Below are 16,391 nucleotides of genomic sequence, written 5' to 3' on the forward strand. Positions count from 1 at the left end.
CGTAAAACTTCAAAAAGAAAATGTGACTTTCTTTCAGCAAAATATTTCATACACAAATGTGGCCTTTCAAAAATGTTCCCAGTATTTATTGCTTTTTCTAAATAACATGTAATTATACAAAAATAAATATTAAATTGTGCAAGAGTAAAAGAAATACAACAATTGCGCACATGACCTTTTTTTCTGTTTTATTTTCATAATGCCCTCAGTTTTTTTAAATTAATGTATACTGAACATTGATGTTTATGTGCCCTTTCCCGCCTGAAGATGGCGTCCAATGCAGGTTTATTGTGGCACATTTAAAAGAAGAAGAAGAAGGCCTCTGTAATCTGCGTCATGTTTCCTCTCCCCAGCAGTCTGCAGGTGACACTGGTCTTCACCATGCTCTCCTACCTGCTGTCTCGAAGTTTCTGCCAGGTTGTTGCGGAAGTAAACCGCAGCTCTTACCCGACATTTGGCTCTGTTTTACGGGCTTTCACAACCTCCAGTCCCACCTTTGGAGACGCATCCGAAAATGGTAAAAATGCTCAAACACTCAGGTCCAACAGGAAGCCTTATATTCCTCTTTGCCTTTGTGACAGTGTCTCTCAATCTACTGTAATGAAATGTAACCTTGAATGCTGTTTGAGTATTGTACACGCAGTGGCGGCCGGCCCATAGGGGCGCCGCCCACCCTCTTCCCACATGTTTGATTGTCATTAAAAATTAAAAATATATTTAAAAATATATATATATATCCTTTTTTTTTAATGTACAAGGTAAATATTATATAATTGGTATCAGTAAAATGTATAATCTACAATAAAATCTCGTTTAAAATTGTTTTACGATATCTAAAGTGACTGATAAGTCACATGTTTCCTGCCTGGCCGCAGCGTGTATCATTACCCTCTCTCGTCCGGGCGGTAGAAAGGAGCCCTCAGCCAGAGCAGCAGCAGCCAACAAGCTGACTGTTGCTATCTGTAAACTATGCCGCCGAAACAATTTCAGCCAATCAGCGTCGTCAGATCTGATGCTCAACGGGCGCCCTGTCAGCGCCCTGGCCTGTGTGTCTGTGAGTTGTTTGGACTCGTATCCAAGGTGACGCTACAGTAGTTGTCGAGGATGGCTGCGTCTCGATGCTAGTGGATCGCCGGAGCTGTAGATTAACATTTACATGCTTATTGTAGTTGTAAGGGCAATGCCTGTAGCACCATGGAGCATATGTGTGGGCTGGACCTGTGTTTTACAGGAAAGGAGTGAGCAGAGGGTGGAGTTGTCGATTCTTGTTCAGTTTTCATCTTCCTCACCCTCTCAAACTTTAAGTTGTGCGCGCTGCTAAAGAGACACGCTACCATGGAAACCAAACAATGGTGTAGCTGTATTAAAGTCCGAGTGGAAACAGTCGTGAGTAAATCTGATTTTGTCAGAAATCGGGAGAAATATGACCCCGGGAGGAAACCGGGGAGAGGGCAATGAAATCGGGAGTCTCCCGTGAAAATCGGGAGGGTTGGCAAGTATGACACCCACACACACACACACACACACACACACACACACACACACACACACACACACACACACACACACACACACACACACACACACACACACACACACACACACACACACGTAATGTTCGTATTTAGTCTCCTGATTTTAAATGGGAATTAAATCATTTGAGTGTTCCCAAAGCACCAGTGTTCTGCAGTGTGTGTGGGCCTACTGTACTGTTGCACAGTTTTGGAAGATTCATAGCTAACCACACTGAAGATTATCTCATATTTGTAAGCCTCAATTTGCTTAAACATCACCAGATAATTTAAGGGGTCATTTCTCAAAAATGTCTTCCGGGGGAGGATCCCCCCGGACCGCCTTAGTATGGTTTGGTCCCTATTTCCATAGCCCCACCAAAAATATTTTCCACCAACCGCCACTGTGTACACGCATTAAGAATAATGTACACGCAGTAAGAATAATGTTTTGAAGGCATTATCAGGGGCTGCCTATGCCTCCTGCCAGCATTGTGACTCTGAATGGCTTGCAGTGTGTTCTGTTATTGTCTCAAACACAGAGTTTGGTTGACTGGCATTTTGTTTCAAGTGCACAACAAAGGTCTGTCAGTGGTAGGGAACAGGTCTAGTTTATCCTCACAGCAGTGACCAGCTCGGATAAACCAATGGAGGGAAGAGTGTAGGCTCTTACAGGCAGCAGGAGCATGCATTCCATTGGTAAAAAGGTGTATTTTCCTGTATAATAAAGTGTAATGTTTCCCCCTCAGCTTCTGTGGTGACCTACTCTCAGCTGAAGACCATGCTGTCCAGCGGAAACATCCAGCTGTTCGATGTGAGAAATCCTGATGAATACCAGGCTGGACGCATTTCAGACTCCGTCAACATCCCATGTAAGTGTTAACACATCTGGGATTAAAGGGGCCTGTCTATGTTTTTTTTTAAATCTTATATTGTTTGGATATCAGTGGGCAACATGGAGGAGTCCCTGAAGCTGTCCTCGGAGCAGTTTCAGCAGACATTTGACATAAGGCCTCCTGGGAAAGATGACGACAACATCGTGTTTCACTGCAATAGTGGCAGCAGGAGCTCCAAGGCTCTGGACATCGCCCGCCGGCTGGGATTCAGCAGGTAACGGACACAGTATGCACCTGTAGTCCAATTATTACATCACCTTTTAAAGGGCAATAGTTATTACCTAAAGAGCGTGACTCAGATTGCAATCATGTAGGAAAATGTCAACCACATAATGTGCTTCATCGGAGCGCTATACTGTTAATGGCACATATATTCAATTATGAATCAGTCCTGCTGCATATTAGAGTGCAGTGTTCTCATACCCTGCTTTGGTTTGTTGAACGCTGCATGACCTTTTTAGTAGAAACAGCAACATCAGTGATCAGAGGCTAAGCTCTTCTCTTCATGCTTCTTCTTCCCAGGTCCAGACATTATAAAGGAGGATACAGTGAGTGGGCCGAGCTAGAAGGAAACTGAACCCACGCTGAGTGACATCTTTTGAATACAGATAATACAGAATACCATAAAAGTCTATAAGTTACATACATATTAACTGCTACATCTTTATAGACACTGAATTTAAACCTGTAATATCTAATGTTTTGTATGAGCTGTGTAACCTTTGTATTCCATGACAATAACTGTGAAGGTGCGTGATGTTGATTAAAAATTATATACACATTTTAACTTTCTGTCTTTGTACATATTTGTCGTAGTTTGTCCTAATTCTGCTCTAGAAGATCATTTCTTACAGTTTTTCCACTATGTCGAAATTATCTTAGATCAAAATCCTTGATCCCTGATTGGATAAATTACATTTGGATAACTTGCACAAACTTAAAATGTTTTATTAATACTTGCTGTTGTTACATTTTGCCCCCATTTACTTCCATTTAATCAAACAAAGTTTCCTTCAAGAACTCATAAAAAAGGAGTGAGTAAATGAAATACAAATTCTCATTTCGGGGGTAAAGTATTCCTTTAACCAGTTCTTCTATGCACATTCATAATTGACGTATTTAATGTGAAAACGGACTGATTTGAATACTGTCACGTTACATTGTGAACATACAATGTTGCATGAGTTGTACAGGTTATACGCAGTTACATCCCTTGGCCAGTAGGTGGCAGCAACATTTCACCCAAATGTTTATCTCCATTATTCCACTCACTGTCCTTCTGTCATTAGTGTAGCTGTGCCCTCTCAGGCCTGACCTTCACTAAAGCCATGCATCCTGTGAGCTGTCAGCATCTCAATCTGCACCGTGATCAGAGGTGACCATTCAGAGGGGGGGCAGGTCCACTTCTCCTTCACCCCAATCAATCTCATCGGGGCCATTTGCAAAACACCAACATTACAGCAGGTGTGTGTGTGTGTAATCAATGGTCTGTGAAGTCTCTCCATGGAGGGAGTTCATTCTCTCAGTAACCATGAAAAAAAAGAAGCTTGGACTATTCAAAAACACATTTGTTTTTTTTGCAGGTTCAACACATGAATCACACAGCCTCTTAAAATAAAATGACACACTTCCAGGAGCAGCCGTTCATGTGGGAGAGACAGATTGATTTCCTGAGTGTTGCACGACACAGGCGTAAATGGAAAGCAAGTGACGTCTGGATTTATTAGATGTTGAATGAGTGAAGACACCGCTGTGCACTCATCTTAAGTCCCAAGTCGGCATGCATGTCACACACCATCACTTCTGACTAGTTTCTAATGTATGGATTCACGCCAGCTGCAGTTAGATTCTCCTCGCTGCAGCTGCTGCTCACAGGAGATATTAACCTGCGTGCAGCTGTGGAGAAGAAGGATGGCTGAAATGTCCAAGGACATCTGGACACTTTAGCGTAAATTAAAGCACAAACCGACTTCAGGTTGGTAGTGAGAAAAATGATCCGTTAGGGCTCTTTGTCAGCTGCTGCAGCGACGTCGAACAGATCATCACCCTCCTGCTGCTCACGGCCTTTTTAAAAGATGCACTTCATGGGAGGCACAGTGAGTGCATTGGTTAAAAATAGCAATATCTGGAAACGTGGTTTTAATTTGCCACCCTAATGATGATGTAATAACACAAAGGTCTATAGAATTGTCTCTGATGTTGATGAATACATTGGACTCTTTGCAAGTTGGAACCGGTTCAGGATACAAACACCTTCCCTCGAACAATTCCCATTGATATCATTGTTTGTTTGGTGTGCTCGGATCCTGCAGGGGGGTTCGCTCTTATCTTAAAATGCCATGTTGGAGATAGAGGAACAGAACACAGTGGCTGGGATTGTGATATTAGCTGTATTCTTATCGGCAGTGGGCTTTTTGTGTTTTTTCTTGTGTTAAAAGGGGTTGTGTGGGATACCAGTATAGATCATGTTATGCATAGACTAGCCTGACCTCCTTTAAGCTCTGTAGGTACTGATCCTGTGTTATGATGTCACTTCCAGCAACCCAGACTGCATGGTTCAGGGTCAGGTTAAGGACTTCAGCCGTGGGGCAGGACTGAAACACATTCAGACATATTCACATTTGTTGTATCATAGAAAATATTAATTTACGTGAAAAAACAACGTTGAAATTGAACTGTTCTTTGGGTTGTAATAATAAGTCACGTTCATTTGCCACTGCAGCCCTAAACGCGCATCTAAAAGGGAGACACCTGACGTCTCCACAATTACGCGTGCCTCCCGCGTCATGAGCCGGCAAAAAAGTGTAACAAAAATAAAACACCCAACACGTGTTACCACATTCACACAGCCACAGAGCCACACAGGGTTGGTGCAAATGTAGATAGTCAGTGGTTCATTTGGAGCTTCCCACATTCACAGACCGCTGTGCGCAATGGCACGAGCGCTCCTCCCGCGCGGGGCTGGGCGCGATAACCGGATAACTTTCCCCTCTGCCTGAGGATGCTTTTTCTCGATGGCATCTGATGAATTCTCAACTGGGAAACAGTAACAGGTATGTAAAACTGTTTACTTTACGCACACTAAATCAACCTTAAAAGCCTGTGTGAAGTTTCCTGTTACTGTTTTTTAAATGAAATTCTTATCTTCCGATTTTTTTGCTTCTTTGTATTGTGTGTGCGCTCTGAAAGGTGATCATTTCAATTATCCCTCTGTTACTGGACTGTGTTTGATCTCGAGGTGTGATAATGGAGCCTGATAAGGGGCTCTATCTCGGGCGTTTAATTGAATTTAATGATATGGGTTAGATTTGCGCAAATTAATCTTCCTTGGCATTGCAATTTTGGAAGAGATAAAATACCAAATGATTGATCTAGGCTGCAAAGACCTGCGTAAATTGATTAGCTTGATGCTACATTAATTATAAGCCTCATATAATTAGAGTTATATCTTGAATACACTAACAACCTCCTTCCATTTCCTATGGCTGCAGACTGCACACACACGCACACACAAGCTTGCAATTGAGGGTCCATTCATGTCCAGATCACAAACACGTTTAGGTCAGAGTTCTGCACATTGCCATTGGTTAATATGAGAGGGAACAAAAGAGTGACAAGGGGAATCAGTTTCAATTTCCACTTGAGTTACAATGTACAAACAAACCATTCTGGAGCACTCGGCAGCTTTGTGTCATAACGAGTGCCGCTGGATGTAAATGAATGTGTTTGTGGTTTTATGATTTGCCATCTTGGTGACCTGTCACACCTGACTTTGATTAACTCACTCCTATCCGGAGGCTTCAATAGGATGGGTATCAGTGGCTGTTTCTGCGTCCTCTCTTGTTGATAATGACACTGGAGCCATTGAGTGGAGTAACAGACTGAGAAAATCTTTAAAAAGCCTTACTGGGTTCGAGCCAGGTCTAAAAATGATCTCAGCTTCTTCCTCTTCATTTCTGTCGCAGGAAGAGAGACTGCATGAGATGGATCAGTGTGTTGAACATGCAGACACAGGTGTGAGCACTAACAGCAATGATATGTGGATTCAGGCCAGGGAGGATGGATTGCGAGGAGCAGAGCCGGGATGGCAGCCAACCAGACCTCTGAGACTGGACTCATTACCCCTCCCTCATGAGCAAACCTCCCCGACACTGCTCAAAGGCAAACTGCCAGCCCCTCATTGAAGTTACCATCTCTGCTTTTGGAGTTTGCCGTATTCAAAGTTGTTGCAGGAAGGAACGCTATGAGAGGCTGACTGAATGGCGCTGAGGAAGTTTGCTGTTCAGAGCATTCATCTCTGCTGAGTCTTTTACCGAGTTCCTTATCAGTAGAATCCAAGGAGCTTCAGGAGGCATCGATATTTGCTTCATTTCTCAATCAGCAGGGGGGGAAAGCACTTGAGCAAGTGTATACTGCAAGGAACACCCCTGCAGGGATGCTTTTCAGCTGTTTTATTCATAGTCTATCTGACTAATGTTACTAAAGGAGCCAAGAGATGTTCCACAGCGGGCCTTCGACCTGAAATGATGCCGCCACCAACATCTGAATGGTTTAGGGCCAAATACATTTCTGATCTCTATATGAACCATCCAGAACTCTCAGGTCTTCTGGGACGGGTCTGCTTTCAGTCAGAACTAAACATGGAGAAGCAGCGTTCAGTTATTATGCTCCATATTTCTTGTCCGCTGCAACTCTTACTAAGGCTGAAGACTTTTCTCTCTGTCGCTGCTTTTAATTGAACTTTTCACATCTCAGCTGCACTATTTCCTAATGCTCTAAATGCTGTTTTTGCACTTTGAATGGCCTTGTGTTGAAAGGTGCTATATGAATAAACGTGCCTTGCATTGACTTTTTTCTCCGAGGGCCACATACATACAAATATACGGAGGGCTGGGCCGCTCACTAGAGGTATATTGCCTCATAAGTTAAGTTATAAGTCAGCAAAATCAATCAAATGTAGGTACATTATGCTTGGTACTTGAATATGCTTTATGAAAACAAACAGCCTACATCCCAGCTCTCCAGAGGGCTTCATTTATCTTGTTGGCAGCTCATTCCTTAAAACACGAGCCTCAGATTGATTATAATAAGAGGAAATAGGAAGGGTATATTTCAAGCTTGTTATGTAAATAAGTTATTGGGCTTTTTTATTATCAACTTTTAGTTCATGAATATTAGTGATCTAAAGAGATGTGAGAGGAACCAATAGAGGGTAGGTTGTGTGTTGAATGGATAAACACTAAACTCTGCTCTTTCCCTTTGGTAGGTCTGCCGAACATCTCATCTCCCATGTCACCGGGACGTCTCCATGGCGATGTTTAGCAGCGCAGAGCGGGTCTGGAACGAATCGGACCGCCTGTGGTGGGACTCGGAGAGGAACGAGAGCTCAGAGGCGTCAGAGCAGGATGAGCGTAACTACTACGCCATGCTCTACTCGCTGCTCATCCTGGCCATCGTGTTTGGAAACGTACTGGTGTGCATGGCCGTGGTGAGGGAGCGCTCCCTGCAGACCACCACCAACTACCTGGTGGTCAGCCTGGCTGTGGCCGACCTGCTGGTGGCCTCGCTGGTGATGCCCTGGGCCGTGTACCTGGAGGTGAGGAGCTCAGGAGGTCTGAATGTTGAGTGGTTTTCAGTGTCTCATTGTCTCCGGTTTCCTACATCTTACAGTTTTCCCATTGCCTTAACTTAGTGATGATGCCCAGGTCGACCCGGGTTGATCTGTGGGTCACACGGGTTTTGTTTAGCTTACTATAAATATCATGGATTTGTCAAAAAGTGGCAAAGAAGTGCTCTAAATAAGTTAACTCCCTGGTGATGCCGTGGGCCGTGGATGTGAGGAGGTCAGGGGCCAGGGGGTCTGTATGTTGTGTGTCTTCAGTGGTTCACAACCTTTTTTTTGTCTCAGGTTTCCCACATCTTACAGTTTTCCCATTGGCCTAACTTAGTGATAATGCCCAGGTCGACCTCGGGGTTTTGTGGAGCTTACTAGAAGATATTTTAGGGGATTCAGCAGATTTGTCAAAAAGGGGCAAAGAAGTGCTCTGAATAAGTTAGAAACTTACAGGAAGTCCACCTTACTTCCTGTCTAGCACTAAAGCACTTCAGTCTGTTGACTCTGTTTTTGTCTCAGACCTCAGCACTTAAAATAGTGCTGACACATTAATGCGTTCAGTTAGCAGATTGTTGGTTGTTTCAGATTGTTGATACGGATCTTTTTATGGATTAGGCAGTGTGCTTTTTCTCTAACATGTCATTTAACATTTAAAACAAACGGTTCTTGATCATAAGCTAGCATGCAGCTATTTCCCTCAGTTCTTCCCTTGCTTTTTAGACCACTAGCCCCTAGCCTAAATAGAAATAATCCAAAATACTATTAGCAATGTTTCAACCATGTAGCCTCCTTATAGCTAACGTATCTATTACTTTTGTTTAAAGGTATCCAAGTACACCCTGTAGCGAGTAAAACTCTAACACAGAAAAGACCTGTCTATGCTGCCCCAGAACGCCTCGTTGGAGATTTCTCTTTTACCATTTTGTTCTTCCTGGTCGTAGTGACGTATCGGCTCCGCGGATTGGTCCGCTCCTCCCACACACACACTCGCTCAGCCTTATCTTTTCTCAGCCGCGGCTCCGCGCAGCAACCAGGAAACTACACCAGCTCACACTGTCCGCTCCTCACAGCAGCGAGCCCCGCAACGTCCCGCCAACACGGCACCCAGACCCCACGCAGCATTCTCATGGGGGGGCAGGAGCTCCAACAAGCCGTGTAGGACAGAGAGTGAATACTATACAGAGATGCTGTATGAGAAACCAATGAGAGTTAGGAACATTGAACAGTGTAAATCTACTCTTGTAGACCTCAACAATGGAATTTTGATCAGTAGAAATGGCCATGTCATGGGACCTTTAAGATTTTGCAACTAACAACGTTTTTAATTCATTACGTTTATCCATTTCAACAGTTATTCCTTTAACTTTAAGCTAGCATCGACTTTTTAGCTTAGTGTAGCCTTTTTGCTAGCTATTTCTGCTGTGTATCCATTCATATCTGCTAATAATATAGACCTTTACTTCGGCATGTATTTCAAGAGGTTTATCCACTTGGCTTTTGGGAATCACTGAAGGGAAGAAGGGTGAGAAAGTAGAGGAAGCAGAGAGGTTGTGGAAAAGATTGATATTCAGATGCTTGGCAGTGAGTAGCCGACGTTGGAGAGAAAACAAGAAAATTGAGCTAAATTCATAACAGATTAGGATCATTAGGAACTTATTATCTAGTGACAAGGGCGTGGATGATGGGAAGAAGATAATGATGAAAAAATGATTTTAGATTAAACATAATTGCTATAGCACATATTGAATACTAACACAACTTCATTTTCTTCTGTTAATTGGCTGCGCTTCAAATTATGTTGAAGGGGCAAATTGAAATTTATGTTTGCTCATACTCGAGTGGTAATTGTTCATTTTCTCAGCTCACATCCTTCTCTCCAGAAACCCCATTACTTGTACCGAAGACGTGACTCTGAGCATCCGCCTTTCATCAAAGTAATACACACTGCAGAGGGGCCATGATTGGGTGTGTGGGTGTGTAATGCCATCTTGGGGGTAACTGAGTGAGTTGCTCAAGGGCAGGTGTTTGCCCACATGACGTCTGAAAATCATCTGGTTGAAGTCAAGTAATGTTTAACAAGCAGCCGCCCTGCAGCCCAACGTTTGCTCACTGTCAGCAAAAAGCTCTATTTCTTACAGTGAGCAGAAAATTCAGCAGCAGGTCAACCATTACAAAAACATAATTAACATTCTCAGTGGGCAGAATCTGACAAATTAAACATGATTATATCCTATGGAAGGTGAATTAAGGTAGCCGGGAACCTCGCCAAGAATCAGTCATGAGTCTCTGCAGGCAGTCATGCAGCTACCGCGTTTTTTTTTCAGATTCAAAGGGTTTAAAATCCCATAAGGAATTAGTCATGAGAAGATGACACAAGGGTACACTATTTCATAATTTAGCAGGAATGTAAAGGTCAGTAATATCTGGGAAACAGCTGTGGGAAAAGCATTTGAGACCAAGGCAAAGACTTTCAAATCCCAAGACTGGCAGTGAACGCACCATCGCCCGCAGGCTGTAATCTGATGGATGGGGATTAGCTTGTTGTGACCACAGGGTTGCTGGTTGGCTTCTGCAGGTGCAGTAAAAGTGACCGAGTATCTCCTGTCCAATCCTGCAGCAGGCACTAATCATGTGCCCTTGAGCAAGCTATACCTTACCCCTGGATGGTTCTGTTGATGTATGACTTGTACTTGAAGGACGTGGTTGCATTGACAGTAATGACTAATAAGTGCTCACTTTGAACAATACATCCTGAGGAGCAAATGTGTTTCCTGACTACAGCAGCATCTCCATTTGTTGTCTGGAGATTATTTCAGGTCAAGATTTATCCTTGTTTTTGTTATATATTCAATACAGGGGCATCTGACAGTGAAAAGGTCCAACTTTAGTGAAGAAAGATAGCTCAAAAAGTTGCATCTCCTTCACGATTATATCAGAAAAAGTATATGCAGGTTTAGGGAGTAACAGATTACATGTAACAAGGAATAAAGAAAGGCAGGTTTTCCTATACACAACATCTCTGAGCAGAGGACACATTGCATTTGATATTATCCAAAAGTAACAGAAAGTAATCAGGTTACTTTTATATTGTGATGCTACGATTCTTTTACATCTAACTAGAAAACAGAATCAGTTTAAAGTACCTCCCAACCCTGATTTGATATACAAGTTTAATTGTATGTAAAACAGCGTGAGCACTCTGACAGATCCTCTCCAGCTGCAGTCTCTTAACAAGCTCCCGCTTACCGAGAAATGCATCGCTCTTAAGTGCTGCCAAAGTATAGATCACATATGTTCAAACTGAAGTGTCTGCAGAGCCTCACTGAGTCACCCTCATATTCCCACATGGCACACAATGTTCAATATGTGCCCACATGCCTTTTAGTGTGAGGGGGTGAACGTGTTAAAACAAGTATAGAGTGTAAATGTGTTTGTGCTCTATACTTGAGGACCAAATGCTCTTACGAGGAGATGTATTGGATTTCCAAATAGAGAATATTTTCCATATAGTGAGACAACAAACTCATTGTGTACAGTCTATTTGATTTCTTTCCATAGATTACGGCTTTAGGATGTCTCACACTTTTTGACGCTCCATTCTTTCCTTTGTGACATGCAGCATGGATCAATAGCAAGCACTTTCATAAACCAATCCTTCGTCTGTATGCTTTTCAGAGGCTTCAATGAAAGTAATGTGGATTACTATAATTGAGATTGTTTTTTGTGAAACATTTGAAAAGACAGGACAATGTTCCCATTTTGTTCCCATTACTTTTACAGCCATAGATTGTTTTCTTTTGTCCGTCAAAGCTTGTGATTTATTCATTGTTTTTTGCGATGTTTTAAACAAATATAATACAAAATGCTTAGGCTTCGGAGAGTTGACAGTGAATGTTTCCACAGTAGGAAGTCTAAATATGTGTTTCTCTCCCAATTCCCTTGTGTGCCTGCCGCCTGCCTGGAGGTTGGCGTTAATTCCCTTCTTGGGCTGAGGAGAATCCAATTTATCTTTGCCAGACAGTTATTAGCAGGCATTATGGAGCCTGAGTGAAAGCCTGTCGGCCTGAGCAGGACTGCACTGGGTTAGAGGTGTTATCGCTTTACTGTGGAGGGGGGGGGGGGGGGGGTCAGTGTCTTCTGGAAATTGAAAATGTTTTCACGGTAATTAGGTTTAACAACATTTGTGGGTTATCCATCACACAACATCCACACACTTGCAGCTCGTGTGACAAGAAGAACAACGGGTAAAGATATTAAAAAGACAAATTAGCTTTATTAAAATCCCTATTAGCATTCTTCTTTAGAGGAGTCCTCTCATGCTTTGTGGGTTTCCCTCTCCTGTAGTGTGTTATAATGGATGTGCATGTAAATGGTCTGCAAAGGCTAAAATCAGGGAACAATGATGGGCCTGAAACGCCTGCTTTGTTTACTTCCACAACAAGGGGACATCACTACATCACACTTGATGTCTTGACGTTTCTATTGGCTAGCGCTCCACATCGTACGTGATAGTCTAAGGGGCGGGACATATGTAAGCGGTTGCCCAAACGCAACAGAGCCGGCCAGCTAACCAATCAGAGCAGACTGGGCTCTGGTTTCAGACAGAGGGTGAAAAGAGGTGCTGCAGCACAGGCAGTATGAGAACAATAAAGAGCTTTTTTAACATTAAAGCATGGAGACATGTAGAGACACTACATACTGATATACACCTGAACATCAGCAGGAGAGGACTCTTTAAAGTAGAGACACTACATACTGATATACACCTGAACATCAGCAGGAGAGGACTCTTTAAAGTAGAGACACTGATATACACCTGAACACCAGCAGAGAAGGACTCTTTAAAGTAGAGACACTACATACTGATATACACCTGAACATCAGCAGGAGAGGACTCTTTAAAGTAGAGACACTACATACTGATATACACCTGGACATCAGCAGGAGAGGACTCTTTAAAGTAGAGACACTACATACTGATATACACCTGAAAATCAGCAGGAGAGGACTCTTTAAAGTAGAGACACTGATATACACCTGAACATCAGCAGGAGAGGACTCTTTAAAGTAGAGACACTACACACTGATATACACCTGAACATCAGCAGGAGAGGACTCTTTAAAGTAGAGACACTACATACTGATATACACCTGAAAATCAGCAGGAGAGGACTCTTTAAAGTAGAGACACTGATATACACCTGAACATCAGCAGGAGAGGACTCTTTAAAGTAGAGACACTACATACTGATATACACCTGAACATCAGCAGGAGAGGACTCTTTAAAGTAGAGACACTACATACTGATATACACCTGAACATCAGCAGGAGAGGACTCTTTAAAGTAGAGACACTGATATACACCTGAACATCAGCAGGAGAGGACTCTTTAAAGTAGAGACACTACACACTGATATACACCTGAAAATCAGCAGGAGAGGACTCTTTAAAGTAGAGACACTACATACTGATATACACCTGAACATCAGCAGGAGAGGACTCTTTAAAGTAGAGACACTACATACTGATATACACCTGAACATCAGCAGGAGAGGACTCTTTAAAGTAGAGACACTGATATACACCTGAACATCAGCAGGAGAGGACTCTTTAAAGTAGAGACACTACATACTGATATACACCTGAACATCAGCAGGAGAGAACTCTTTAAAGTAGAGACACTACATACTGATATACACCTGGACATCAGCAGGAGAGGACTCTTTAAAGTAGAGACACTACATACTGATATACACCTGAACATCAGCAGGAGAGGACTCTTTAAAGTAGAGACACTACATACTGATATACACCTGACAACAACATAAGTTACCATAGCTATGCAGATGACACACACATTTACATAACCATTTCACCAGGAGACTATGCTCCAATTCAAACACTGAGTAAGTGCATTGAACACATCAATGACTGGATGTGTCAGAACTTTCTCCAATTAAACAAAGACAAAACTGAGGTAATGGTTTTTGGAGCCAAGGCAGAACGTATAAAAGTTAGCGCTGAGCTTCAGTGTGCAATGTTCAAAACAACAGATAAAGCCAGAAATCTAGGTGTAGTCATGGACTCTGACCTGAGCTTCAACAGTCACATTAAAACAGTTACTAAATCAGCCTACTATCACCTAAAGAACATATCTAGGATTAAAAGACTAATGTCACAGCAGGATCTGGAAAAACGTGTCCATGCTTTTATCTTCAGTAGACTGGACTACTGCAATGGTGTCTTCACAGGTCTCACTAAAAAATCTATTAGGAAGCTGCAGCTGATTCAGAACGCCGCTGCTCGAGTCCTCACTAACACTAAGAAAGTGGATCACATCACTCTAGTTCTGAAGTCTTTACACTGGCTTCCTGTGTGTCAAAGAATAGATTTCAAAATACTGCTGCTGGTTTATAAAGCACTGAATGGTTTAGGCCCAAAATACATTTCTGACCTCCTGCTAAATGATGAACCATCCAGATCTCTCAGGTCTTCAGGGACTGGTCAGCTTTCTGTCCCCAGAGTCAGAACTAAACATGGAGAAGCAGCGTTCAGTTATTATGCTCCAAATATCTGGAACTCCCAGAAACCTGCAGGTCCGCTGCAACTCTGACTACTTTTAAATCCAGGCTAAAGACTTTTCTTTTTGTCGCTGCTTTTAATTGAAACTGAGCCGTTGTGTTCATCAGTAAAGTGGAACTTCTGTGTGAACTATTTATATCTTAAACTGCACTGTACATTTTTATTCATGTACTTTTTCTTTTAATGTTGCTTTTATTATCTTTTCTTTTTAATGACTGTTTTTAAATGCCTTTGTCTGAATGTCTTTCATTTTTGTAAAGCACCTTGAATTGCCTTGTGTTGAAAGGTGCTTAAATAAACTTGCCTTGCCTTGAACATCAGCAGGAGAGGACTCTTTAAAGTAGAGACACTACATACTGATATACACCTGAACATCAGCAGGAGAGGACTCTTTAAAGTAGAGACACTACATACTGATATACACCTGAACATCAGCAGGAGAGGACTCTTTAAAGTAGAGACACTACATACTGATATACACCTGAACATCAGCAGGAGAGGACTCTTTAAAGTAGAGACACTACATACTGATATACACCTGAACATCAGCAGGAGAGGACTCTTTAAAGTAGAGACACTACATACTAATATACACCTGAACATCAGCAGGAGAGGACTCTTTAAAGTAGAGACACTACATACTGATATACACCTGAACATCAGCAGGAGAGGACTCTTTAAAGTAGAGACACTACATACTGATATACACCTGAACATCAGCAGGAGAGGACTCTTTAAAGTAGAGACACTACATACTGATATACACCTGAACATCAGCAGGAGAGGACTCTTTAAAGTAGAGACACTACATACTGATATACACCTGAACATCAGCTGGAGAGGACTCTTTAAAGTAGAGACACTACATACTGATATACACCTGAACATCAGCAGGAGAGGACTCTTTAAAGTAGAGACACTACATACTGATATACACCTGAACATCAGCAGGAGAGGACTCTTTAAAGTAGAGACACTACATACTGATATACACCTGAACATCAGCAGGAGAGGACTCTTTAAAGTAGAGACACTACATACTGATATACACCTGAACATCAGCAGGAGAGGACTCTTTAAAGTAGAGACACTACATACTGATATACACCTGAACATCAGCAGGAGAGGACTCTTTAAAGTAGAGACACTACATACTGATATACACCTGAACATCAGCAGGAGAGGACTCTTTAAAGTAGAGACACTACATACTGATATACACCTGAACATCAGCAGGAGAGGACTCTTTAAAGTAGAGACACTACATACTGATATACACCTGAACATCAGCAGGAGAGGACTCTTTTAAAGTAGAGACACTACATACTGATATACACCTGAACATCAGCAGGAGAGGACTCTTTAAAGTAGAGACACTACATACTGATATACACCTGAACATCAGCAGGAGAGGACTCTTTAAAGTAGAGACACTACATACTGATATACACCTGAACATCAGCAGAATATGTCCTCTTTTAATGTAATATATCAGGGTGAATGTATTTCTGGCATCTTTTTCCCTCCATAGCCCAACTGTTTTCCTTCTTCCTTGCCTTTCTGTCACATGTGCAGGTGTGTTTTTCTGTGCGCTCAGTAGGTGTGAATAAGTCCAAGAGAAACATGTGCGTTGATAATCTTCCTGTCTGTCCTGCAGGTGGTCGGCGGGGCCTGGCTCTTCAGCCGGCTCTACTGTAACGTCTTTGTCACGCTGGATGTGATGATGTGCACCGCCAGTATCCTCAACCTGTGTGCTATCAGCATTGACAGGTGAGTGTGTAATGTGT

General features: G+C 42.4%; 2 protein-coding genes across 2 annotated transcripts in view; both read left to right on the top strand.

Moving 5' to 3' along the window:
- The first annotated feature begins 300 nt into the window (after positions 1-300).
- On the top strand, positions 301-3,194 carry si:ch211-161h7.8 (thiosulfate:glutathione sulfurtransferase). The gene is made up of 4 exons (XM_034200436.1): positions 301-517; positions 2,261-2,383; positions 2,459-2,621; positions 2,930-3,194. The coding sequence occupies exons 1-4, from the start codon at positions 337-339 to the stop codon at positions 2,982-2,984; spliced, it is 522 nt and encodes a 173-aa protein (XP_034056327.1). The 5' UTR covers positions 301-336; the 3' UTR covers positions 2,985-3,194.
- Positions 3,195-5,265: 2,071 nt separating this feature from the next.
- drd3 (dopamine receptor D3) overlaps positions 5,266-16,391 on the top strand; it is a 29,352-nt gene continuing 18,226 nt past the window's right edge. The window contains exons 1-3 of the mRNA XM_034200471.1: positions 5,266-5,460; positions 7,674-8,003; positions 16,262-16,374. Coding sequence (XP_034056362.1) covers positions 7,716-8,003; positions 16,262-16,374 — 401 coding nt within the window. The 5' untranslated portion in view covers positions 5,266-5,460; positions 7,674-7,715. The remainder of the gene's footprint in view (positions 5,461-7,673; positions 8,004-16,261; positions 16,375-16,391) is intronic.

Source organism: Gymnodraco acuticeps, unplaced genomic scaffold (genome assembly GCF_902827175.1).
Source record: "Gymnodraco acuticeps unplaced genomic scaffold, fGymAcu1.1, whole genome shotgun sequence".
NCBI lineage: Eukaryota > Metazoa > Chordata > Actinopteri > Perciformes > Bathydraconidae > Gymnodraco > Gymnodraco acuticeps.